Below are 27,631 nucleotides of genomic sequence, written 5' to 3' on the forward strand. Positions count from 1 at the left end.
CAGTATACCACTTCCTTGTAGTCTGGATACAGATATCAGATATTCCAACCGCTCCCAAGCATAAAACAAGGCGACACTTGCTTCACTGCTAACATGGACTATATTCATTTAGAATCAAAATTACAAGACTTTATATGCCGTTGGAACCTCCTCTAACAATACAACTGTAACCTAATTAACATGAGCTAGTTTACTAAATCATTTACCCAGACTAGGTGACTATTCAATACACATTACCATAAACATCAACACAGGGTTAATTAGAACAAACAACAATGTGTGGAATACCCTTAGAACCTGTGGTAAGCCAGACTAGACTGTTCGTCTCCTAGCCAGTCCTGGAGGCTAATGTGATCAGCTCACTCAATTAACAGGTTGAGTTCAGAATCAAACAAACCAATAATAGTCTCTACATACATCCTGGGAGATATTGTGGACAAATATTACTGTCCCATTTTAAGTAGTCCAAGATATATTTTCTCACTCACCCTGTGCCAGGATAGCACAGGGTGACTTAGACATAAGAGGTGTATGGGGAGCTGAAACAAGGTCATCCCCTACTTTCCAAGGGATTCTGAGTTCCACGGGCCCTCCCGTCACACTATGCATTAAGGTGAAAAAACACCTGTCAGTGACCGGCCCCCAGCCCCCCCCATTTTACTTACCTGAACCCTGGAACTTGTCCCACGGACGCGCCGTCTCTTTGCTAGGGGGTTCTCCGCCTGGGGGCTATAAACAAGAGAGAGGTTCCCCCAAGATGGGGTTTTTAGGCAGCGTAATGATAAAAGGAATCAGATTCAGTATCAAAAGTATAACAAATTTATTAAAGTGTACCATAAAAGTTAAAACAATGAACTCCAGTAGGGGGCACTTGAGGTAAAATTACATTACATGTTATGTAGGCTGAGCATATATTGGCAGACATATATTCACAACAACACTCGGTAGCATGAATATTTGAACCTGACGCGTTTCAACCCCTGTACTTGGGGTCTTCTTCAGAGGATTGGTCTGCTGAGAAATATACATAGATGAAATTGATACATGTAAATAAATTACATTAGTATAATAGTAGTTACATTCACCATGTAAAATATGGATACAATAGTAATAATTATTTACCCAATAATATATGTTCAGCAGAGAGAGGAACGGGGCCTCCCATATGGAGATCCCTTGGAACGACTATCCTCCCGTCCCCCCCAGAGGAAGGACACCGGGCACCCCTACCGCCACCGCGGTTCAAGGCCGGGGTAGTGAAAGCAGCGACGTGGCTTGCGAGAGGTCACACTCTTGGGTACCACCCACCAGACTAACAAAACAACCAGGGAGCACAGAGGGTTACACCTGTGAGGGTAATCAAAAAATTCCTCATAATAAACTCAGTCATTTACATGGTACTGATTATATGTCCAAGAAGGGACAGGAAGAAAGAAATTATATATATATATATGGTATTTTCTAGAGGCAGTATAAGGTATAAGCAGCACCTCAGTGTGTGCTCAGTGTGATGACGATCCGTGCGAAAGTGTAAAAATATATAAGAAAACCAGAGTGGGGTGAAAGGATGAAAAGTAGGTAAAGGCTGGTGAGGACTGAGTATAGGAATGTGGTGAAAGGAGGTGAATTCACCGAAAATACTGGGAGAAAAGATGTGGAAAGGGAAAAGGGGGAAAAGGGAGAAGGTGGGAGGGGAAGGGGGGAAGGGAAGGGGAGGGGGAGGGGGGGTAGTGGGTGGGGGTAGGAAAGGGAAGAAAAGAAGATTGCACAAAAAATTAAAAATGAAGTAATTACCTCAAGGGGTACTAAAGGACACGTGTTTAGGCACTGTGTTGCCCCATATACAAGACTGGTGCCTGTTAACCAAACCCGGGATTGGTCATAGGGTATAGCGGGCTCGGTGGATTGGTATCCCACACTGAGTCCACCAGTCTGAAAAATAGGTAAACATCAAAGTATAAATTATAGAGAACAAATGGTGGCCAAGCCATTGTGCGGCAAGGCCACTATGAATGAACGGGGGTCAATGCAGAATCAAATAATGTTCGCATGAACCCCCATTGTGTAGGACAAGAAGTAGTGCCTAGACAAGGACCAAATACGGAGTAGTAGAAGTGATACTTAGTGAAAAATGAAAAGTGCCTGCTGTTCACCAGGGAGGAAGGACGACTGAAAGTGTGCTGCGAGTATACCTCTTATATACTGCCTGCTGGGGGTGTGTACTCACTTATAATCAATCCAGGTGTATGTGCCATCCCTGATTGCTCTGCGGTGGGCGGCGTGACCGCCATACGGGCAGTCAAGCGTGGCTTCCCCGGCGTTCCGGAAGAGCGAGGCTCCGGCTCAGCGTCACTCTCGTCGAAATCTCGCGATGCCAATGACGTCACGTCGCACGCGCGGGGCCCCGCGCATGCGCAGCGGCGAACGGCATCCGAGAGTGTTCCGGAATGCCGCCGGCAAGGAGGAAGTAATCCCCAATGCAGCGCCCGGTGGCCATCCGGGCATCCAATGGGGAAACATGGGGGGGAGGAGCCACCTATAGGGCCCAGCTCATTCCCCCCCCACCTTGCCGGGAAGTCAGATCGCGGATCACCCCCGATCCCCCGATCCTGGCCGTTGGTTGTCGGGGTCTGCGGGCGGGGGGCTTATCGGAATCTGGGAGCCCCCTTTAATAAGGGGGCCCCCAGATCCCGGCCCCCCACCCTATGTGAATGAGTATGGGGTACATGGTACCCCTACCCATTCACCTAGGGAAAAAAGCGTCAATAAAAAACACAGTACACAGGTTTTTAAAATAATTTATTAGGCAGCTCCGGGATCTTCTTCCGACTTCGGGGGTCCTCTTCCGACTTCGGGGGTCTCTCCGCCGTCTCCTCCCGGTGTCCGCATCTTCTGCTGGCTCCTCCGCTATCTTCTGCAGCTCAATTGCTAGCGGTGGTCCGGACTTCTGCCTTCTTCTTTTCTTCCAGAGATGTTGACACGACGCTCTCTCCAGCCAGAATGGTCTCTGTGTGCTCCGCAAGGGACTTATATAGGCGGTGACCCCGCCCCCTTATGCCGTCACAGTCCCTGGGCATGCTGGGTCTGTGACGTTTTAGGAGGCGTGGTCACCGGGTGATGACCACGCCCCCTTATGACGGCACAGTCCCAGCATGCCCCGGGACAGTGACCTCATAAGGGGGCGGGGCCACCGCCTATATAAGTCCCTTGCGGAGCGCACAGAGACCATTCTGGCTGGAGAGAGCGTCGTGTCAACATCTCTGGAAGAAAAGAAGAAGGCAGAAGTCCGGACCACCGCTAGCAATTGAGCTGCAGAAGATAGCGGAGGAGCCGGCAGAAGATGCGGACACCGGGAGGAGACGGCGGAGAGACCCCCGAAGTCGGAAGAGGACCCCCGAAGTCGGAAGAAGATCCCGGAGCTGCTTAATAAATTATTTTAAAAACCTGTGTACTGTGTTTTTTATTGACGCTTTTTTCCCTAGGTGAATGGGTAGGGGTACCATGTACCCCATACTCATTCACATAGGGTGGGGGGCCGGGATCTGGGGGCCCCCTTATTAAAGGGGGCTCCCAGATTCCGATAAGCCCCCCGCCCGCAGACCCCGACAACCAACGGCCAGGGTTGTCGGGAAGAGGCCCTTGTCCTCATCAACATGGGGACAAGGTGCTTTGGGGTGGGGGGGCCGCACTGCGCCCCCCATGCCCCAAAGCACCCACCCCCCATGTTGAGGGCATGCGGCCTGGTATGGTCCAGGAGGGGGGGGCCGCCAGCTCGTCCCCACCCCCATTCCTGACCGGCCGGGCTGCGTGCTCGGATAAGGGTCTGGTATGGATTTTGGGGGGACCCCCACGCCGATTTTTCGGCGTAGGGGGTTCCCCCTTACAATCCATACCAGACCTAAGGGCCTGGTATGCCCCTGGGGGGAACCCACGCCAGTTTTTTTATTTAAAACTTGGCGTGGAGTTCTACCAACTACTGTGTTTTCATTTGTTAATGCCAAAAACGTGGCAAAGTAGTACTGCTCCCAAATCGCGGCGAAATCGCGGTAAAATCGTGCGAGTCGTATAAGTGTGAAAGGGGCCTTAGTGTCACTTTAATTATAGCTTATTTTGTGACTGCTATCTAGAGGAAAAAACATATATAGATGTTTTTTCCTCTATCTAGCCGTTATTCCAGTTTGTGAATAATAGTCTTGGCAATGGCATGATGATGAATACACATTTATTGGTTACACTGGAAACACATTCATGGGAATATTATAAGATTATTTTGGCACTCCTAGTACTTTTGTTTATGTAATCTGTTTGTTGATTTATCACTAAGGGTGTGTGTTTCAGGCAGTGTGCATGATGACTACCCTTAAAGCGGAACTTCAGTCATTTTTTTAACTCTCCATCTATTAAATCTTCTGCCCTTGTTGTTTTAACTTTGGATAGTAAAACATTTTTTTCTGCCAGTAAATACCTTATACAGCCCACTTTCTGTTTCTTGTCTAGTAAAAAGCCTAGGCTTATGACATCGTGTACAGCTTTCCCTCTCGCTCGTAAGAGTTTGCCAGGAAGGGAGGGGGGTCATAAGAGGGCCAATGAGAGATGCAGAGCTGGAGGTGTGCCTCCTGTGTGTCTGTTTAAATCCAGGGAGATTTCTGCAGCATATTTGGCAAGTACAGAATCACAGTATATATAAAATAATCTACAAAGTGGTTGGAGGGAAGCTTTAGACTGGCAAAGATGTATTTATTACAAATTATGTGAGCAGACTTCAGTTCCTCTTTAAGGCTGGGTTCACACCATTGTGAATTGGATGCGGGTATTAGGTCCTAACCCAGCCTAAAAGAAACCTTTAAAAGAAAGAAATCTGTATGCTGCCTTTGCTGACTTTTTCTGAAAATGCTTATTTCCTGGTCATATTGGTGTCAATGCCTTGAGTCACTGCTCTGGAGGAATTTCTAGTTCCTGATCTGCTTGCTCCTTCCAGGTCAGCATTTCATGAATTTTTGAAGCCACTGAATAATTGACAGTCAGGTAAATAACTGTGTTTGGTGCAAAAAATATTAGCCCCCTCAAGAACGTCTTCTGAGACCAAACATGTTGGGGTGGAGCATGTGCTAACGTCATCATTCTGCTGGATTGAGCAGTGGCTGGATAGGTTATTTTGCTCATACGTGAGTAGATCTTTGTTTATAAAATGTTAAAATAGTTTTACACTTCTTGGGTATAATCCTAAAACGTACTGACTCAGTTGAGGTGCTGGCTGCAGCTGAATTCTGTTGATCTCTGCTGCTGTGCCATGTGGTTTTACAATCATCCCAAGGCATTTATATTGTGCGTAAACTAACCTCTGAAGCTTTCAGGTCTGTTCATATGATAAGAGACTGTCTTTTTGTATTGTTGGTGGAGCCACAAGGGATTTTAAAGATGCTTTCATATCACTGGATTACAATTATATTGGATATGTTGGATATATATTAGAGCTACACGATTCAACCCCCCTCGCGATCTTAACACAGCATATTTCGATATGTGCAGAGTTCTCTGCTCAAGCTGACAGGTGTCAAAAAAACAGGCAGCCTGCCAAGTTTATCACAACATCACTCAGGCCAGATAAAGAGAAACTTTGTAACATTTGGTTCTTTTAGAATTTAGATCAAAGGAATTAACTTCTGTCTGTAGATGAGGGCAGTTTAACCACTTGCCGCCCGCCATATAGCAGAATGACGGCGGCAAAGTGGTTTCAATATCCTGACTGGGCGTCATATGACATCCGCAGGATATTGAGCCGCTGCACGCCCCCGGGGGCGCGCATCGCAGCGTTCGTTGTTGCGGGGTGTCAGTCTGACACCCTGTAACACCGATCTAGGTAAAGAGTCTCTGACGGAGACTCTTTACCACGTGATCAGCCGTGTCCAATCACGGCTGATCACGATGTAAATAGGAAGAGCCGGTGACAGACGCGAGTAGAGGAGAGCTGATCGGCTGCTCTCCTGACAGGGGGGGTTTGTGCTGATTGTTTATCAGCACAGCCCCCCCTCGGATCCCACCCAGGACCACCAGGGAAGCCATCCACACTGGACCACCAAGTATGCCTCCTAGACCCCCAGGGAAATACAATCTGTGCCCAGGCAGCTGCCAATCAATGCCCAGGCAGCTGCCAATCAATGCCCAGGCAGCTGCCAATCAGTGCCCACTCACAATGCCTACCAGTGCCACCAGGGATGCCTATCAGTGCTGCGTATCAGTGCCCATCAGTACCGCCTATCAGCCCCCATCAGTGCCACCCATAAGAACCCATCTTTGCAGCCTATCAGTGCCCATCAGTGTCGACTATCAGTGACCATCAGTGCCGTCTATCAATGCCCATCAGTGCTGCATATCGGTGCCACCCATCAGTACCGCCTATCAGTGCCCATCGTCAGTGCCCGCTCATTGGTGCCACCTCATCGGTGCCGCCTTATCAGTGCCAATCAGTGAAAGAGAAAACCTACTTATTTACAAAAATTTTTAACAGAAACAAAAGCAAAACTTTAATTTTTTTCAAAATTTTTGGTCTTTTTTTTATTTGTTTAGCAAAAAATAAAAACCACAGAGGTGATCAAATACCACCAAAAGAAAGCTCTATAACAAATTGTTGTTGATGCCTAGTGTTGGAATGGGTTGGATGATATGTTTGATTTCCTTTCTTTCTGTACATTCAGCAATCCTTAAATAAAGATTTAAAAAAAAAAAAAAAGAAAGCTCTATTTGTGGGAACAAAACGATAAAAATTTAGTTTGGGTACAGTGATTGATGACCGCGCAATCGTCATTCAAACTGCCACAGTGCTGAAAGCTGAAAATTGGTCTGGGCAGGAAGGCGTATAAGTGCCCTGTATTGAAGTGGTTAAAGGGGTTGTAAAGGTAAGTGTTTTTTCATCTTAATGCATCTTATGGATTAAGGTGAAAAAACACCTGGCCCTTACCTGAACCCTCGAACTTGTCCCACGGGCACGCGCCATCTCTCGGCTAGGGGTTTCTCGGCTGTTGATTGGAGAGATTGATAGCAGCTCAGCCATTGGCTCCCACTGCTGTCAATCAAATCCAATGACGTGGCCGCCAGAGGGGAGGGGCAGACTCCTGCATTCGGCGTCTATGGACAACGAATGCTGGACTCGGGAGCGCGCCCGCAAGATAACCCCCCCCCCCCCCGGAGAGCGCTTCTCCCAGGGGGTTATCTAATACGGGGAGGAGCCGAGAGAGACGCTGAGGGACCCCAGAAGGGCAGGTTCGGGGCCACTCTGTGCAAAACAAGCTGCACAGTGGAGGTAAGTATGATATGTATGTTGTGTTTTTTTTTTTTTTTTTTTTTTTTTTTTTTAAAAAAAAGGAACCTTTAGTATCACTTTAACCACTTAAAGACTAAACATTTGTTGCTTACAAGTTAAAATCAGTATTTTTTGCTAGAAAATTACTTAGAACCCCCAAACATTATATATAGATTTTTTAGCAGAGACCCTAGAGAATAAAATGGCGGTTGTTGCAATATTTTATGTCGCACTGTATTTGCGCAGCGGTCTTTCATACGCAATAATTTTGGAAAAAATACACCTTAATGAATTAAAAAAAAACTAAACAGTAAAGTTAGCCCAATTTTTTTGTATAATGTGAAAGGTGATGTTACACCATGAGAATCGTGATCTTTATTCTAAAACAAAATTGTGATTCTCATTTTAGTCGGAATCATGCAGCTCTTTTATATATATATATATATATATATATATATATATATATATATATATATATATATATATATATATATATATATATATATATATATATAATTAGGGCTGTTACTGATTAAAATTTTCGTGTTCGATTAATCGATTTTTTTTTTAATTATAATGCACATACATAACATTTTTTTTATTAAACTTTAAGAAAAACGTAGAAAGTTAGTTTAACTTTAATTATAAAACTTATCTAGTATATTGACTGTCAGTCACTTTATAGTAAGTAGGCATCACTTTAGCCAGTCACACAGACATACCAGAGTTTGTCAAAAGGTTATAAAATTTGCCTACAATTAGCTCACTGAATGATCCCAGTTAACCACATCCATATTTACCATCACTGTCCAGGCTGTCTGGTGACGTCGCGGACATCAACGTCACCGGACTCCCCCCCCCTCCCTTCGTTAGCAGACGGAGGCACTTGGGGTGGGGGGGAGGAGTCCGGTGACGTTGATGTCCGTGACGTCACCGGATCTCCGACGGAACTCCCTGAAGACCTGGAAGCCGGCAGAGAGGTGAGTACCGATCAAAAAAATTTAACGATTAATCGAGGAATTAATCGTTAATTTTCACAGCCCTAATATATATATATATACACACACACACACACATTTTGTGCACTTAGAGTGGATGTAAACCTGATTTATGAAATTTGAACGAAGCACATATATCTGCAGTGTTTTCTTACCTCTCTCCAAAGCCCTGAGTCATGTGTCTTTCTGCTGCTCCGTTCTTCTGTTATCAGCATGATAACTTCCAACAACCGAGACCAAACCAGCCTGAAATTTGTGTCGGGGTGGGAGCTATTAATAGATTAGCAGAGAGCTGGTCTTTTCACAGCACAGCTCTGTGCATTCCTTTCTTCCTCTGCCTATGTGGAGTTGTTGGTGTGTGCCTTTCTTCCAATCAGCTGTCACACAGTGTATGCCAAGACTTCACTCCCAGTGCTGAACAAGAAGAAAATTCTAACATAATGTGCACTTTCTAAAAAATATAGCAAGCTGAAGACAGCAGATATACATGTAAAACTTATATAGGGAGATTTGTTTCATCTCTGTGTATCATCTGAGGCTATTCACTTCACTTGGTATATGTGGGGGTTTACATTCACTTAAGGTATTACGTATATTTTATTAATTTAAAGGTATAATGCAAGAATTTTTACTTTTGGGGGTAAATAACATACTCAGCAGGAGGTCAGCAATGGCACTCTATATATCTCTTTTAGTACAGGCTTTATAGAGAACCTGAGTTTTGAAAGGCAAGCAGATGGCAAAGACCCAATAATATGTAAATCAAGGCAAAAAAAAAAACAACACATTCAGGATACATTTGCTCATGTTTTGCCACTTTAACTGCTTCTCGCCTGTGCCTTTATAAAATCACAGGCGGGCGGGAAACCTATTATTCTGGAAGGACGTCATATGAGGTCTTTCTGAGAATGCGTCTTGCGCGGTCGCTTTGGGCCGCACTCTGGTGCAATCTGTCACCTGCTGCGTCACAGCAGATGACTGATCACTATACCGGCCTGCTGCCAGTGTCCTGATCATTATGACCAATCACAGCAGATTACATGACAGTTGTAAACAATGGCTTCCTTTCATGCCATTCATTATATACAATTCATTGTGTTGCTAACTGTGATTAGTCACAGTGATCACCTGGTACAGACAGGGCCAATCACAGCCCAATTGTACCATGTTATTAGCTGTGACCAATCATGGCTAATTGCAACAATACAGTGTCTACACACATTCAGTAAAAATATTTGCTTATAGCAGTGAAAAATGGGAAAACTGATATAGATATAGATATAGATATAGATATCGATATATATACCATAATTTGTATATTTAGCAAAAAATAAAAACCGCAGTGGTGATTAAATACTACCAAAAGCTCTATTTGTATGAAAAAAAGGATAGAAATTTTATATAGGTACAGCGTCGCACGACCGCGCAATTGTCAGTGCAGTATCGCAAAAAATAGCCTGGTCATTAAAGGTGTAAAACCTTCTGGGGCTTAAGTGGTTAATTATAACTTATATTGTGACTGCAATCTATTCTTTTGTTTATATAGATGTTTTTTCCTCTATCTAGCCCTTATTTCAGTGTGTGAACAATAGTCTTGGCAATGGCATGATGAATTCACATTTAATGGTTACACTGAAAACAGACTCACATTCATGGGAATGATTATTTTGGCACTTCTAGTACTTTTGTTTACTATATTTGACCTTCACCAGTCTTGCTATGTAATCTGTTTGTTGATTTATCACTAAGGGTGCATGTTTCAGGAAGTGTGCATGATGACTACCCTTAAAAGAAACCTTTAACCAAGAGAAAGATATATGCTAATAATGCTAATAATAATGATAATGCTTTGAGTCACTGCCCTGGAGGATTTTCTAGATCTTGATCTGCTTGCTCCTTCCAGGTCAGCATTTCATGATTTTTTTCGAAGCCACTGAATAGTTGACAGTCAGGTAAATAACTGTCCTTGGTGCAAAAAATATTAGCCCCCCTAAGAATGTCTTGTAGGACCAAACATGTTGGGGTGGAGCATGTGCTGACAACATCATGCTGCTGGATTGAGCTGTGGCTGGGTAGGTTGTTTTGCAAGTAGATCTCTTTGTTGCTTATAAAATGTTAAAATGGTTTTACATGTCTTGGGTATAATCCTAAAACATACTGACTAAGTAGAGGTGCTGGCTCTACTCAGTCAGTATGAGTAGAGCCAGTACCATCCCAAGGCATTTATATTGTGCGTGGACTGACCTCTGAAGCTTTCAGGTCTGTTCATATGATAAGAGACATTTTATGTACATTGCTTATAGCAATGAAATTAACGTAAATTATGTAAAAAAAAAAAATAAGAAACCGTGTAAAAATAAAAAAAATTGTAAGAAAATAAGTAATAAAAAAAGGAGTGCCCCAATCACACCGTACTCACACGCAGGTGAACGCATGCATCAGTCCTGTGTGCATGCTTAAATGGCAGTCGCACCACACGTTGGGTATCACAGCAAATATCAATGCGAGAGCAGTAATTCTAGAACCAGACGTCCTGTGCAACTCTATACTGGTAACCTGTAAAGGCTTTTAAAGCATCGCTTATGGAGATTTTTAGGTACCGTAGTTTTGACGCCATTCCACAGGCGTAACCAATTTTTTAAGTGTATCATGTTGGGCATCTGTTGATTCGGCGTAATATCTTTTATATTACCAAAACAAATGGATATTGCGTTGTGTTTGTGTGCACTAAAATTCATTAGTGTATTTTGTTTAAAAACCACACAAGTTGACGAGAAGTAGTTCTTAAACTGTTAATGGGAGGGGTTCTTTACTGTTATACCGCGTGCAGACGATCGGAATTTCCGACAACAAATGTTCGATGTGAAAGTAAAAAGTGCAGCGCTATTCAGTGAGTGAGAGTGAAATAAATATAAGCAAATACATAAATAGCTTTGTGTATAAAAGGGTCAAGTAACAAAAGCACCAAAGAATATTAATATTGCAAAAGTGTGCAAATAAGTGACTCTAGATAAATTAACAATCTCAAAAGTCTATAAAAACTAAAAATAAACAGTCCTCTTCCTAACAAGGGAGTAGTAATATCTTGAAAAGGCTGTGAACAATGTGAGGGGGTAAATCACAGGTTGTAATGGCACTCCAGACTTCAAGAAAACAGATGGGTACTCTTACCGGATCGGTGGGACGCATCTACCATATGGCAGTGCGTCAATAAGGCAAAAAGGGAATAGTCATCCAGGATATCCAACCAGATGGTGTCTTCCGGGTCCCGGCCACCAATGGGAGGGTGGCTATTCTAAACAGGCTATGGATCTCCAATGCACCCAATCTCTGATGCCGAAATTGATCGATCACAAGCAGATGGTTCTCAGTGGACCCATGGAGGAAAAGAAAGAGGGACTCCAATGAGGTTTAATGATCCAAAAAAAGTTGTACAGAATGTAGGTGATCACGAACAGATAAAAAACATAAAAATGGCAATGTGGGAAGCTGGATTAGCTTCGATGTGCACATGGAGACAGATGTCCCATACGGGGGAAGTTGCAGTTTCTTGTGGTTTGCTTTCTGTGAAGATTATCCATCCATCCGCTGTTGATCTGAGCACCATCCTACAGCTACGGTTGCCCTAGATGGAATCTACCACCAATACCTTCAAGCAAGCACTCCCGGGATCAATCGATTCTTAAGCCTGTATAACACTAGGCCGTATGGTGATTGTGTCCACCTCCTCCAGTAAGCGTACCCACTTCTGCTACCCATACATCCATCTTGAATGCATGAAGACTCAGAAGCACCATCCATACACGTTGTTTCTTTCTTCACATAAAGGATATCACGTTTTATATGTCAATGGGCTTTTACTCAAATATGGACATTCCTTCCAGTCATTGGAGACTGTCCCTTCATTTTGTCTATTTTGGTCTTTAACTATTAATACATAATATATACACATAGTGTGACAGTGTATCACCCTGTTTTTCACTTAATTTAGCGCTGCATTCATTATCACTTTTTATTCATTCATTTTGTAATAAAGGTTTAAACTTTTTTTTTTTAAATAGATAAATACAGCAACATTCACGTTCAGGGAAGCTCATAAATTTCATTTGAAATTCCAAAAAGCGACAATCCTCTTTCCTCAGGCACTTTGTCCCTGGAAGTCCTGCATAAACCCAACTCATGTTTTGTCTTACACCAATATCTTATTGTAGGGTCTTTAACTAGTTAAACCAGTTTTAGCCAAAGGAGGGGGAAAACCGAAAGGAATGTGATGACGCATCTGGCAAGGTCAGGGAACCACAGTGAACAGAAAAATATATATATATATTTTATACACAGTATAAACATCCATAGTTAAAAACATAAAGACCATTACTGAGTTTCTTTTAAATCATTAACTGTTAAAAACCTATATGACATTGAAAGTGTGAACGGCCCAAAGTGTAAACCTTAGGGTATCTCCGCCCAGTTTTGGAGGGAGCGAGAATTTGGATTGAGTGGGGGAATGTTATAAATTTTGTCAGGATTGAAGGCTATGTGTTTCCCTTTTGGCAGTATTTATTTTCACTTCCTCTTCTATCTGACACTGACATGTCATCAGTATAAGAAGTGAGGGTAGATATCCTAAAGGAGACCCAGGCAACAATAAACACAAAGGCACAAACTGGTCCCTACTACTAAAAACTGCTCCGACTTCAGTGTCGCCTTCTTGATTTACATGCTTGTTCTAATTCAATGTCTCAAAAAGTAATCATGAGTAGCTTGGCAACTAGTATTTTTATTTTTTTCTCAAAAGTTTTATTGAAGTAAACAATAACATACAATCCAACAGTTCAGGTTCCATAAAAAGTATTGACAGGCATATTCCGACATTCCACTAGCATGAATGAAAATGCGTATATAGTACTACATTGCTGCTGCTTTCCCTGATCCCCCCCTTTTAACTATCCTCCAACTTTTTTTTTTTTTTTTTTAGTTACATGCAGTGCGCTAGCCCAGAAGGCCACCTTTCTATATTGTGATCCGAGCTAACCTCCGTGCTAGAGAAACAGTCTGTCCAAGACCAAATCCACTGCGCTAAGACCAGGAGTATCTAACCATGAAGACCATAAAGTGTTGAACTTTTCTGGGTGGCCCCTGTGCTGGAAGATGTACTTCTCCAAGCGCAGGGTGTCCCCCATTTGAGTCGTCCATTCTCTTGGAGTGGGAAGCTCTGTTCCTTTCCGATGTCTAAGGATAAGCTTGCGTGCCTGAAAGAGTGCTCTGGCTATGGCTTGTTTAGGGATTTCCTCAATAGAGAGGTTGTCTAGAATACCCAATATACAGGGCTTAGGCTGTATAAGGTCGCCATGGTCTCTGGAACACCTCGTACACTCTGAGTTCTCTCGAACCCATCCTACACAGCCTTGCAGGGGTAAAATGTACCCGCAATACGATGTACAGCTGGGACTGACACTGTGCCACATTGAGAGAACACAGCTGATCCACCTGTAGGGCCTCCTCCCACTGATCGTCCTCAAACGTGCCCACTTCACTCTCCCATGGGGTGCCATGTTGGTCGAGAAGCCCTTCAAGTGTGTGGTCGTAAGCATGGCGTAACACCGGGAAATAAATCCCTTAAAATGAGAAACCTCTGTCATATAATGAAAGATGGGGGCCGGGGATAGGACCCACAGGGACCCCTCTTGATTGTGCCCAGACAGCATGATGTAATTGTAGGTATGGGAAATACATTGATTGGGGGAGGTTGAATTTAGTCTGCAAAGAGTGAGTGCAGTTTGCCACTGGAGATGTGTACCAGGTGTGTAACCCCATACCGCTTCCATCTCACTCTACACTGCAAAGATTGCAGCTCCTTATAATGCCCATTGTCCCCAATAAGACTGACCCGTGAATCCTGTAACATCTTGCAGCTGTCTGGCTTTGTTCCACACCTTCTGCATCAACACGTAGGTGGGAAAAAGCTTGTTGGATTTAGCGTAGGCCAGTGCCTCCAAACCCATGCCCACACTGTGCATCCCTGTGACTTGGTGCACCAGGGCCGTGGTAGGGTCGTGGTAGTTGGCCCCTTGGGCTATGGTAAGCTGGCAATGGAGCCCAAAATTGTGCCTCAATCTATCTCTGCCACATCTCTTCCAGCTTGGCAAAGTGTATGCTCATTGGCATCCAGCCAGTCGGAGGCCTCCATGGCTGAATCAAAGAAGTGGGCTTGCCCCCTGGCCAGGATACAGAGCCTAGCAGGAAACAACATGGCGTAAGTGGCCTGGAGACGTTGGAGCCTTTTCTTGACCTCTGTAAATTTTGCCCTGCGGCGTTGCACTTCTGCCGAGTAGTCAGGGTAGAAGGAGATTGTGCCGTTTTACTGGATGTTGTGGCGTTCTCTGGCCAGAGGGAGCACAATCTCCTTATCCTTGAAATTGAGAAATCTGGCCAGCATAGTGCGGGGTGGGTGACCAGGCGGGAGAGGCCTAGGTGGAACCCTGTGAGCCCGTTCCACCAAATACAATGGGGTGAACGCCTTCTTTCCAAATGTATCCAGCAGCCATTGTTCCACAAATTCTGTGGGGGTGCCCTTCCCTCCACCTTCTCAGAGAGCCCCACTATCCGGACATTATTCCGCCTAAGGCAGTTTTCAATATCATCTGTGTTAAGTTCAGTGGCTTTAGCAATGCGTGCTGTGGATTGCAGCTCCCTCGTCAATGATAGTAACCTATCCTCAATGTCACTTATGTGGCCCTCCGCTGCTGTAGTGCGTTCTCTTATTTTTTGCAGATCATGGCGAATCGGCCCCACTTCCTCTTTTAAGCCTCCAAAGTGTTCCTTGAGCATATCAACTGATGCTGTGCACTTGTGGACAGCTTTAACCTCTTCACATCCACGCTATTGCCGAATGACGGCCACAGCGCGGACCTGAATTTCCGGGAGGCCGTCATATGACGGCCTCCCCTGTGCACGCGCCCTGCGTGCTCCGAGTCACTGAGACTCGCGTGATCACCGATCCGAGCAAGGGTCCGGTCCCGACCCCTTACCATGTGATCAGCTGTCAGCCAATGACAGCTGATCACGATAAAAACAAAAGCTCTGTGATCGGTTTTTTTTTATCCTCACGCTAACAGCGTGAAGAGAAAAAAAAAAGCCGATCACCGGCTCATCTGCAAGGGACATCGGTCCCGAAGAGGAAGAGGCAATTTTGCCTCATCTGTGCCACCTGTCATTGCCATTTGACAGTGCCACCTATCAGTGCCACCTAGCAGTGCTGCCTATCATTGTAACCGATCAGTGCCCATTGCCACCCATTGGTGCCCATCAGTGCCGTCTCATCAGCATACATCAATGAAGGAGAAAAATTACAGTGGGGGCGGAAAGTATTCAGACCCCCTTACATTTTTCACTTTTTGTTATATTGCAGCCATTTGTTAAAATCATTTGTTAATTTTTTTTTTCCTCATTAATGTACACACAGCACCCTATTTTGACAGAAAAACACAGAATTGTTGATATTTTTGCAGATTTATTAAAAAAGAAAAACTGAAATATCACATGGTCCTAAGTATTCAGACCCTTTGCTGTGACACTCGTATATTTAACTCAGGTGCTGTCCATTTCTTCTGATCAGCCTTGAGATGATTATACACCTTCATTTGAGTCCAGCTGTGTTTGATTATACTGATTGGACTTGATTAGGAAAGCCACACACCTGTCTATATAAGACCTTACAGCTCACAGTGCATGTCAGAGGAAATGAGAATCATGAGGTCAAAGGAACTGCCTGAAGAGCTCAGAGACAGAATTGTGGCAAGGCACAGATCTGGCCAAGGTTACAAAAAAAATTCTGCTGCACTTAAGGTTCCTAAGAGCACAGTGGCCTCCATAATCCTTAAATGGAAGACGTTTGGGATGACCAGAACCCTTCCTAGAGCTGGCCGTCCGGCCAAACTGAGCTATCGGGGGAGAAGAGCCTTGGTGAGAGAGGTAAAGAAGAACCCAAAGATCGCTGTGGCTGAGCTCCAGAGATGCAGTCGGGAGATGGGAGAAAGTTGTAGAAAGTCAACCATCACTGCAGCCCTCCACCAGTCGGGGCTTTATGGCATAGTGGCCCGACGGAAGCCTCTCTTCAGTGAAAGATACATGAAAGCCTGCATGGAGTTTGCTAAAAAACACCTGAAGGACTCCAAGATGGTGAGAAATAAGATTCTCTGGTTTGATGAGACCAAGATAGAACTTTTTGGCCTTGATTCTAAGCGGTATGTGTGGAGAAAACCAGGCACTGCTCATCACCTGTCCAATACAGTCCCAACAGTGAAGCATGGTGGTGGCAGCATCATGCTGTGGGGTGTTTTTCAGCTGCAGGGACAGGACGACTGGTTGCAATCGAGGGAAAGATGAATGCGGCCAAGTACAGGGATATCCTGGACGAAAACCTTCTCCAGAGTGCTCAGGACCTCAGACTGGGCCGAAGGTTTACCTTCCAACAAGACAATGACCCTAAGCACACAGCTAAAATAACAAAGGAGTGGTTTCACAACAACTCCGTGACTGTTCTTGAATGGCCCAGCCAGAGCCCTGGCTTAAACCCAATTGAGCATCTCTGGAGAGACCTAAAAATGGCTGTCCACCAACGTTTACCATCCAACCTGACTGAACTGGAGAGGATCTGCAAGGAGGAATGGCAGAGGATCCCCAAATCCAGGTGTGAAAAACTTATTTCATCTTTCCCAAAAAGACTCATGGCTGTATTAGATCAAAAAGGTGCTTCTACTAAATACTGAGCAAAGGGTCTGAATACTTAGGACCATGTGATATTTCAGTTTTTCTTTTTTAATAAATCTGCAAAAATGTCAATGTCTGTGTTTTTCTGTCAATATGGGGTGCTGTGTGTACATTGAGGAAAAAAATGAACTTAAATGATTTTAGCAAATGACTGCAATATAACAAAGCGTGAAAAATGTAAGGGGGTCTGAATACTTTCCGTCCCCACTGTACCTGTTTTAAAATTTTATAACAAAATATAAAAATTTTTTTTTTTTTTAAATCGGTCTTTTTACATTTTTTTTAACAAAAAATAAAAACCGCAGAGGTGATCAAATACCACCAAAAGAAAGCTGTATTTGTGGGAAAAAAATGATAAAAATTTAATTTGGGTATAGTGTTGTATGACCGCGCAATTGCCATTCAACGTGCATCAGCGCTGAAAGCTGAAAATTGGTCTGGACAGGAGGGGGGTTTAAATGCCCAGTAAGCAAGTGATTAATTATTTCAGCCAGTGTGGGTTGATCTGCATCATCTCCCTCCTCTCCCTCGTCTGTGTCAGCAATCTGCTGGTCAGTGGAACCAGGAGGACCCTGTGTAATTTTGTATCTTCCTGGACAGCATGGAAGATAGGGCTTTAGGGGTTTTGGGAGGCTTACCAGCTCCTTTCTGTGCATCATCTCGTGAGCGCTGGGAGAAAGCCGGCTTTGGCGCCATGTTGGGGATCAGGCTGCACGCCGTCTCCCTTCTGTTTGCGGGTCACCATACCGCTAGATCTAATGCCCAAGGTCTCCAGGGGTGTCCGCTGTAGCTGTGGCAGGTGTGTGGACGAAAATCGGGTGGTTATGCGGGAGCTCTGTGACACATGTCTGTTCACATGATGCTCTTGGCCACAACCATGCTAGTACTAGTATTTTTAGAGGGAAGACTATCTAGACATCTTGAGACAAATCTGCCTAAGAAAATTAACCGGAATCAAGTACACACTTCATATAGGCATTTATTTAACCACTTCAGCCCCGGAAGAATTTACCCCCTTCCTGACCAGAGCGTTTTTTGCGATTCGGCACTGCGTCGCTTTAACTGACAATTGCGCGGTCGTGCGACGTGGCTCCCAAACAAAATTGACGTCCTTTTTTTCCCCACAAATAGAGCTTTCTTTTGGTGGTATTTGATCGCCTCTGCGATTTTTATTTTTTGCGCTATAAACAAAATAAGAGCGACAATTTTGAAGAAAACGCATTATTTTTTTACATTTTGCTATAATAAATATCCCCCAAAAATATATAAAAAAAACATTTTTTTTCTTCAGTTTAGGCCGATCGTATTCTTCTACATATTTTTGGTAAAAAAAATCGCAATAAGCGTTTATTAATTGGTTTGCGCAAACGTTATAGTGTTTACTAAATAGGGGATAGTTTTATGGCATTTTTATTAATAATTTTTTTTTTACTAGTAATGGCGGCGATCAGCGATTTTTATTGTGACTGCGACGTTATGGCGGACATGTCGGACATTTTTGACACATTTTTGGGACCATTGTCATTTATACAGCGATCAGTGCGATTAAAAATGCACTGATTACTGTGTAAATGACACTGGCAGTGAAGGGGTTAACCACTAGGGGGCGGGGAGGGGTTAAGTGTGTCCTAGGGAGTGATTACTAACTGTAGGGGGATGGGCTGTGTGGGTGACGTCACTGATCTCTGCTCCGATGACAGGGAGCAGAGATCGAGTGACACTTGTCACTAGGCAGAACGGGGAGATGCTGTTTACAACAGCATCTCCCCGTTCATCCGCTCCGTGAGGCGATCGCGGGTATCCCCGCGGCGATCGAGTCCGCGGGACCCGCGACCCGACTCACGGAGCTCCCGGCCGGCGGGCACGGCGGGAAATTTTAAATGGACGTACAGGTACGCCCATTTGCCCAGCCGTGCCGCTCTGCCGACGTACATCGGCGTGCGCCGGTCGGCAAGCGGTTAAAGCATTTACTGACATTCACCAAAAATTCACTAATGCCTCAATCTGTAATTTTTCACAGGCACCTGAAAAATTCACTTGCAAACCTTGTTTGGTTTAGAGTGACTGCATTATTAATCTACCATATAGTCTTACCCTAAAGACTGAAGGTGACCACACACATTTTAATCTGTTTGTTGAGATTCATTTTGTTTAACCACTTCCTGACCGCGCTATACACAAAAAACAGCTACAGTGTGGTTGTCTGGGTCTGAGATAGCGTCCATAGACATCCTCCCAGAACCCCGCCTCCTGCAGAGCGCATTGGGCACGCTCTGTGACCGCTATGTCCAATCACAGCTGATTACATGTAAACAGACTTGCCGGTTATTGGCAGTCTTTTCCTCCCACAGACACAGCGTTGGGAGGCAAGGAGAGCCGTTAACCCGCAAGCTTGTCAGCCCATCGTTTATTCTGATAATCGGGGCACTGATTATCGGTGCAGCCTCATCAGTGCACATCAGTGAAGAAGAAAAATTACTTCTTTGCAGAATGTTATTACAGAAACTAAGAAATTTGAAGAAGAAAAAAAAGTTGGTCTTTTTTTCATTGGTTTAGCAAAAAATAAAAAAAACCCAGTGGTGATTAACTGCTTCCGCAACAGCCGCCGCATTTATACTGCGGCGGTTGGCTCCCCCTGCGCGAGCCATCATAGCTGTACGCCGGCGGCGCATGCGTCCGAAGCGTGTGCCCGGTGGGCGCGATGTCCACCGGGCACCCGCGATTCCTCGTTACAGAACGAGAACGGGTGTGTGTGCGTGTGTGCGTGTGCGTGTGTGTGTGTGTGTGTGTGTGTGTGTGTGTGTATAAACACACAAATCCTGGTTCTTTCAGGGGAGTAGAGACAGATCGTGTGTTCATACTAAGTATGAACACCTTAGAAAGCCCTTGGTGGGCTCTCTGCTGGGTGGGGCACTGCCCCCTCCGGGTCTCAGATATACTAAGTTCCCCGATGGCTCCTTCTACCCTCCCAGGATATGGCTCCAATAAAGATCTTGTCCTTGAATGTCAGAGGGCTTAACCAAAAAATTAAGCGCACCCTGGTTTTTGACTACCTTAAGTATGCACCTCATAACTGCATTCTCCAGGAGACACACTTAGTGGGTGGGAAGTTAATGGGCCTAAAAAGACCATGAGTGGGTCGCCACTATCACGCCACACACTCCAGTTATGCCCGGGGGGGTTAGTGTTCTGGTCCATAAATCCCTTAATTTTGAACCCCTGGATGTTGTCACAGACCTGGAGGGACGGTACGTGCTGATACACGCAATGATAGATATTATAGAGATGGTACTGGTAAGTCTGTATTTGCCACCCCCAGCTAACCTCTCCCTGCTACATAAAATAACTACCCTGATTGCCCAATTCCCTACAGATAACGTGGTCCTAGCTGGGGGACTTTAATATTCCTCCAAATCCATCCTTGGATAGATTGTCCCCGGATCCCGCTACCGACTTGGTATTGTCTCAATGGGCTCGGATGTTTGGGTTGGAGGATGTGTGGAGATGGAAACACCCGTCAGATTGTATGTACACATGCCACTCTTCTTCCTATAACACACTATCCCGTATCGATCTTCTCTATGCCAGTGTAACCATGCTCCCCAAAATTAAAGGGATCGAGATGCTCCCTCGGGGTATCTCTGATCATTCCCCGCTGTTATGTACATTGCAAACTACTACCCCCCCCAAGCGGATAGACTATGGCGTCTTTCTAGGTACTGGATTGAGAACCCAATTATAGATATAGAAATGGCCAAGGAGATAAAAGGATTTTGGCTACGTAACGCTAACACTTCTACAGCGGGAACTGTTTGGGATACTTTCAAGGCCTACATAAGGGGCTGCTATCTTTCATCCATAGCTCGGGAACGTAGGAATGATAGGATCACACTGGAGGAAGCAGGGGCTAAAGCCCGAGATCTAGAATCTCGGTTTACCCTTACCTCTAATCCTATTACAGCCCAGGATATGAAAGTAGCCTATCGCAAAGTGATGCTGCTCAGAGTCGCCAAGGCAAATAAACGCCAATTGGCCCAAACGCAAAAAATCTTCAAGCAAGGTGATAAAACAGGCAGGCTATTGGCCTGGATCTCTAAGGAGCAATCCCCGGTCTCTACTATAGCCCGTCTCCGCAGGAGCGATGGGACCCTGGTGACAGAACCTGTTAATGTAAATGTCTGCTTTGCCGATTATTACACTGCCTTATACTCCTCTAGGGCGCAGTACTCCTCTGAGGAGCTATATGAATTCCTGGATGGGGTGACGCTCGCTGTCCTCACTACAGCAGCATGGGTAAGCTTGGACGCTCCGATTACATTAGAGGAGGTCCAACAGGCATTGGGTTCCCTGAAAACAGGGAAGACCCCGGGAGTAGATGGGCTTCCCCCTGAATTTTATAAACAATACATAGAGGAGGTGGCTACTAGAATGCATGACATGTTTACAAAGACCCTACAGGGTGACGATCTCCCACCCTCTATGGCACAAGCCATCATAGTGGTGATACCGAAACCCGGGAAAGACCCCCAACTGTGCTCATCTTACAGACCTATTTCCCTGCTTGGTTCAGACGCAAAAGTGCTGACTAAAATTCTTGCCAGGCGGTTGAATGAAGTAATACCTTAATTCATGAAGACCAGTCAGGCCCTATGCCAGGCAAGGGGACCGATATCAATATCTGTAGGTTGTATACTGTTTTGGCCGATGGAGATGGCGAGAAAGAGGTGGTGGCCTCCCTTGATGCGGAGAAGGCCTTTGACTCCGTGGAGTGGGGTTATCTCTGGATGGTCCTTCACAAATTCAGATTTGGTCTGATCTTTGTCTCCTGGGTTAAGGCAGTGTACCAGGCCCCAACGGCCAGAGTACGTACCAGTACGGTTCTCTCTCCGTCCTTCTCTTTGAACGGGGGAACCAGACAGGGCTGCCCCCTCTCCCCGGGGCTCTTTGCACTAGCAATTGAACCTATGGCAGCTCTCCTCTGGTCCACACCTGAGGTCCGGGGCATTGCTAGGGGCCCCCTTCAGGAAAAGGTGTCGTTATATGCCGACGACACCTTGTTGTATCTTAGGGATGACGGGACCTCATTACAGGTGGCCCTATCGGTTACTGACAAATTTGGCCATTTTTCAGGTATATGTATAAACTGGGGGAAGTCAGTTTTATTCCCTCTACACTCTGGAGCTGGCCCCTCACAGGCGGATGGGCAGCTCCGGAGGGTCTCCCAATTCAAATATTTGGGAGTGGAAATACATTGGGATCTAAAACAATATGTTACCCTTAACCTGAGCCCAATGATCAATCAGCTATCTCAAAGATGCAATACGTGGAAATCCCTACGCCTAACACCAGTGGGACGGGTTAATTTAATTTAAAATGTTGGTTCTGCCCAAGTTCACTTACCTTTTCCGTCAGACCTCTGTGCCCATAACGAATAGCTTTTTCAAACAATTGGATGGTATCATTACCTCCTTTGTTTGGAATGGGAAAGCCACCAGAATAGCAAAAACAACTTTACAATTAACTCTTACACTAGGGGGACTAGCATTACCCTGCTTCTTGAAATATTAGTGGGCTGCGGTCCTGGTGACTGTTAAGTGATGGCTCTCTGAGAACCCGGCCAACCCCACATCTTCAGAGGCGGCACTGCTAGGCTCATATGCGGAACTGAGAAACCTGGTCCATAGAGGGCCCTGCTCTGATCCACCGGTAACCCTTAAGGTGTGGGACACTGTTAACAGGCAGCTTATGGGGTCTGATGTGTGGTCTCCAGCGACCCCCCCCCCCCCCCCTTTGGGGTAATCCTCGCTTGCCCCACTTCCGCTCCATCCCTGATACAGTCGTGTGGGCCAGACATGGGGTCATAGCATTGGGTGATATAGTGTCTCTGGGACAGCTGATCTCCTTTGATGCTCTGAAGAGAGATCGAGGCCTACTGAACCATATGTTCTTTAGGTTTCTCCAATTGCTTTTCGTTCTCAATTCCCCTCTCTGGAGATGTCAACTGTGGAGAGTTCGCTCAGATCCCCTGATGGTGAGAGAACACTATCCACACTATACAATATGCTAGCTACTCTGGACACGTCTAAGGTCTCCCAGCTGTTCGAGCTCTGGCAGAAGGACATTCAAGAACTAGCAGATGACTGGGAGGAGGGTGTCCAGCAATACTTGCCCCTTGTAATCTCAGCAAAAGTTAGGTTTATACAAATGAAGTGACTTCACCGGGCATATTACTCCCCAGCACACTTGGCAAGAATATACCCTGACCGAACGGCAAATTGCCCTAGATGTAGCTCGGACGGTGCTGACTTCTTCCACCTAGTTTGGTCCTGTCCTGGAGTGGTGGAAAATTGACAGTCCCACATAGCCTGATCCCTCTCCTGTTGGGTATTTGTCTTTTTATGGAGGTCTCCTGGGGGAAGAAGCTGTTTGTTTTCTATACCACATTCTACGCTAGAAAAGCAGTATTATTGCAATGGAACCAACCCTTACCACCCACTAGACAATTCTGGCAATCCCTAGTGAATGCAGCACTGCCGCTATACAAATTAACATATTTGGGTAGAAACTGCCCCCAAAAATTTGGGAAAATCTGGGCAGCATGGGTGAAAACAAAGCACTTAACCATTGAGTAATTTTGCGAAAGGCAGTCAGCGGAGCTCCCCCCCCCCCCATATATTTCTTGCTGGTCATGCTCGCAGTGGCTTATGAGGTATCTGACACAGGAAATGTGCTAACTGACTACTACATTTGCTGCTAATAACTACACCTGCAATGTTCTGTAAGAGAAAATTTGATTTCTGTATGTATCTGTAACCTGGTAATGTATGCTCCGTTTTGAAACTTTAAACTGTTAAAAAAAAAAAAAAAAAAAGTATGAACACTGATCTCTCTCTTCCCCTAGTCAGTCCCACCCCCCTACAGTTAGAACACACCTAGGCACCATAGTTAACCCCTTGTTCGCCCCCTAGTGTTAACTCCTTCTCTGCCAGTGTCATTTATACAGTAATCAGTGCATTTTTATAGCACTGATCACTGTATAAATGTCACTGGTCCCAAAAGTGTGTCCAAAGTGTCCCGATTTGTCTGCCGCAATATCGCAGTCCCGATAAAAATCGCTGATCGCCGCCATTACTAGAAAAAAATAAATAATAAAAATGCCATAAATCTATCCCCTATTTTGTAGATGCTATAACTTTTGCGCAAACCAATCAATATACGCTTATTGCGATTTTAACCAAAACTATGTAGAAGAATACATATCGGCCTAAACTGAGGAAAAAAAATTGCTTTTTGTTTTTTACATTTGGGAAATTTATTATAGCAAAAAGTAAAAGATATTGTGTTTTCCTTCAAAATTGTCGCTTTTCTTTTGTTTATAGCGCAAAAAATAAAAAACGCAGAGGTGATCAAATACCACCAAAAGAAAGCTTTATTTGTAGAAAAAAACATCAATTTTGTTTGGGTACAGCGTTAATAGTATCTTCTAAAAATCAAGGTGTATTTGGAAATCCTTTCATTGTTCTTTCTGTGAAAAAGCAAATGTTGTTTTAATTTTAATTCTTGTTGAATTAACCACTTCAGCCCCAGAAGGATTTGTCACCTTATTGACCAGGCCATTTTTTGCGATACTGCACAATTGCGAGATCGTGAGACATTGTACCCAAACAAAATTGATGTCTTTTTTTTTTTCCCCACAAATAGAGCTTTCTTTTGGTGGTATTTGATCACCTCTGCGTTTTTTCTTTTTTGCGCTATAAACAAAAAAAGAGCGACAATTTTGAAAAGAAAATATATTTTTTACTTTTTGCTATAATAAATATCCTAAAAGATAATAAAAAATAAATTACTTCATCAGTTTAGGCCAATATATATTCTTCTACATATTTTTGGTTAAAAAAAAATCGCAATAAGTGTATATTGATTGGTTTGCGCATTATAGCGTCTACAAAATAGGGAATAGATTTATGGTATTTTTATTATTATTGTTTTTACTAGTAATGGCAGTGATCAGCGATTTTTAGCGGGACTGCGACATTGCGGCGAACAGAACTGACACTTTTTTGACACTTTTTTTGGGACCATTGACATTTATAGGTGTGATCAGAGCTAAAAATAGCCACTGAGTACTGTATAAATGTGACTGACAGGGAAGGGGTTAACACTAGGGAGTGATCAAGGGGTTAAGTGTTCCCTAGAGAGGTGTTTCTAACTGTGGGGGGAGTGGACTGACTGGGAGTAAAGAGAGATCTCTGTTCCTGATCACTCTCTACTTCCCTGTCAGAATGGGGATCTGTCTGTTGTCAAAAGAAAATATTTTCAGATACAGTCAAAAACTCAGATTTTAGTGCACTGTTGTACTCTGTAAAATAAAACAGTTGGTTGCAGGTCTGGTTCATAGGTTGGTGTAGACAGTCTATTAGCTATGTTAATGCTGTAGAGCGCATCAAACACTAGTCCCACTCCCACTATAAAGCTGGCCACGCACATAGATTTTTCTCCAGTCAACCCACAGACTGAAGACAGATTCCTCCATCAGTGCTTTACAATGCAAATGGACAAATCTCCTGCTGTGGCTATTGTATTCTGACAGGTGGCCCCACCTGCTGTCAACATACCAGAACAATGGACGCATCTGATTTGGTTCATCAGGAACCAGCTAAAATGTAAACCGTGTATGACCAACCTAAAGCTGAACTTTACCCATAACAACTTGATAAAAAAAGAATATTCTTTAGCAAGGAACATAAATTACACATTAAAAATTATGCTACCAAAATTTGTTGAAAGGCTGTAAATTGCCTCCAATATTGCTCCTGTTTCTTCTTGCTGGAGGCTGTTATTTTGCTGAAGCCAAAGCCCTTGAACAGCAGTAAATGATAAAGCGGAACTAAACCCATTGATTTAAAGGTTGGAAAAAAGTGTTACAATCCTGGAATTCTGGGATTGCTAACTATCACATTTGCTTGTGTCCTCAACCAAACTGTCAAACCATCAAATGGCTTGTCATTACTGATCACATGTGCAGCACCATGGCAGTTGCAGATCAAACAGAAGCAGCTTCTTTGGCTGTAAAGGATAGGAGGGTTTAATTCCACTTTAAGCCTGTCAGCAGATCGGCCTCTACAAACTCAGCACAGTGCCTAAATATGCCTAAAAACGGAGTGCAACTGAGCATGTGCAGAGCAGGGTGAGACAGTGTATTACTGAATTCTAAATATTATAGACACTTATTTTGAATGTTTTATATAGCTATACCTGCAAAAGGGGCCAGCCTGAAGTGATCTAGCAGGACTTAATTTTCCGACTAAAATCCCACACAATTCAACAGACGTTGACTTGACATTCCTCATTGGTCCCACAAAGTTCCTGTATGACTTTCTTATTTGGCTTTATGTTATGTTTGGCATGCAAGTATAACAAAGAAAGCTCGTTGCATTTAAGAAATTAGAATATAGTAGTGTGTCTATTTTTACCTAATTTCTTGTGTTTCATTCAACAGCTAAGAAACTGCCAAAAAATGAGCCTCAGAACACAAGCGGGGCTGCTGGCCGGAGCCGAGGCGTGGATCTACATGAGCAGACACAGCAGAACAAGAGCCAGTGCTGCAGCAATTAATGGAGGAGACAAGAGAAGCAATGGGGAACCAAGATAAGATTATAACCTCTCTTCTTGCACCTGCCCTGCTACCCTCCAGAACTACAACTAAACAACTTTCCAGCACCTCACTCTTCTGCCAGGACTTTCCCTTTTGCACTTCCTTTCTTTCCCTTCACCAATGGATAACAGCACACCCATGGAAACAAAGCAACCTGTCCCTTCCACCTCCCACACCTCTGCAGCCCTCAGAGACCTCCCTGCTATAACTGCACTATTGTGGGTTTAATTTTTTTTTTTTACGCTTCCGACAAACACACACAGACTACTCTTGGTGACACAGCAGTTAAAAGCATCTGGAGATCTCGCCTTCAGAACAGAGTAAAGAAGAAAAAACAAAATAAGAAACTGATACTACTTTGTATAATAGATGCATATAGTGACTTTAATATTGATTTTTGTTTTGATTTCATGTAAGTTTCTTTGCTTCCATCTACCACCTTCTAAAGTTTCTCTCTGTTTTGCAGCTTATCACATCATTTAGTAGAACTTCCAGGAGCCTCATACTTCCTACCACTTGTAAACAATTGATTTCTTGCCTGCATCTTCTGTCAAATATGTAATTTGTGTGCCTAAACGTTTGACAGCTGTATGTGGTAAATGATCTGTTCATGGTGAGCTTTTAATTGCTTTAGCTTGAAAAGTTAAACGATTGTAGATACACAGATGCTGAGTTGGTGTGGAACAGGGAACGTGAGACATGCTTGTGATTATTGTAAGCACTGGAATGGGTGAGTACATCTACCGACAGTGATGTTTATGTTCTGTATCTTTTTATCTCTGTCAGATTTTATAGACAGCAGGTTGGACCTTTTTATTGAAGTAATAACATTCATTCATTTTCTATTGTGAATGGAAAACACACATTTGTGTCGGGAATATAAAGCACATACAATGGTTTACAAGAACC

The 27,631-nt window shown here is 44.1% G+C and overlaps 1 protein-coding gene across 1 annotated transcript in view; it reads left to right on the forward strand.

The window, feature by feature from the left end:
• Window positions 1-26,815, forward strand: part of RAB5B (RAB5B, member RAS oncogene family) — a 111,683-nt gene extending 84,868 nt beyond the window's left edge. Inside the window, exon 6 of the mRNA XM_073613961.1 lies at window positions 26,567-26,815. Coding sequence (XP_073470062.1) covers window positions 26,567-26,682 — 116 coding nt within the window. The 3' untranslated portion in view covers window positions 26,683-26,815. The remainder of the gene's footprint in view (window positions 1-26,566) is intronic.
• Window positions 26,816-27,631: the final 816 nt, after the last annotated feature.

Source organism: Aquarana catesbeiana, linkage group LG02 (genome assembly GCF_042186555.1).
Source record: "Aquarana catesbeiana isolate 2022-GZ linkage group LG02, ASM4218655v1, whole genome shotgun sequence".
Taxonomy (NCBI): domain Eukaryota; kingdom Metazoa; phylum Chordata; class Amphibia; order Anura; family Ranidae; genus Aquarana; species Aquarana catesbeiana.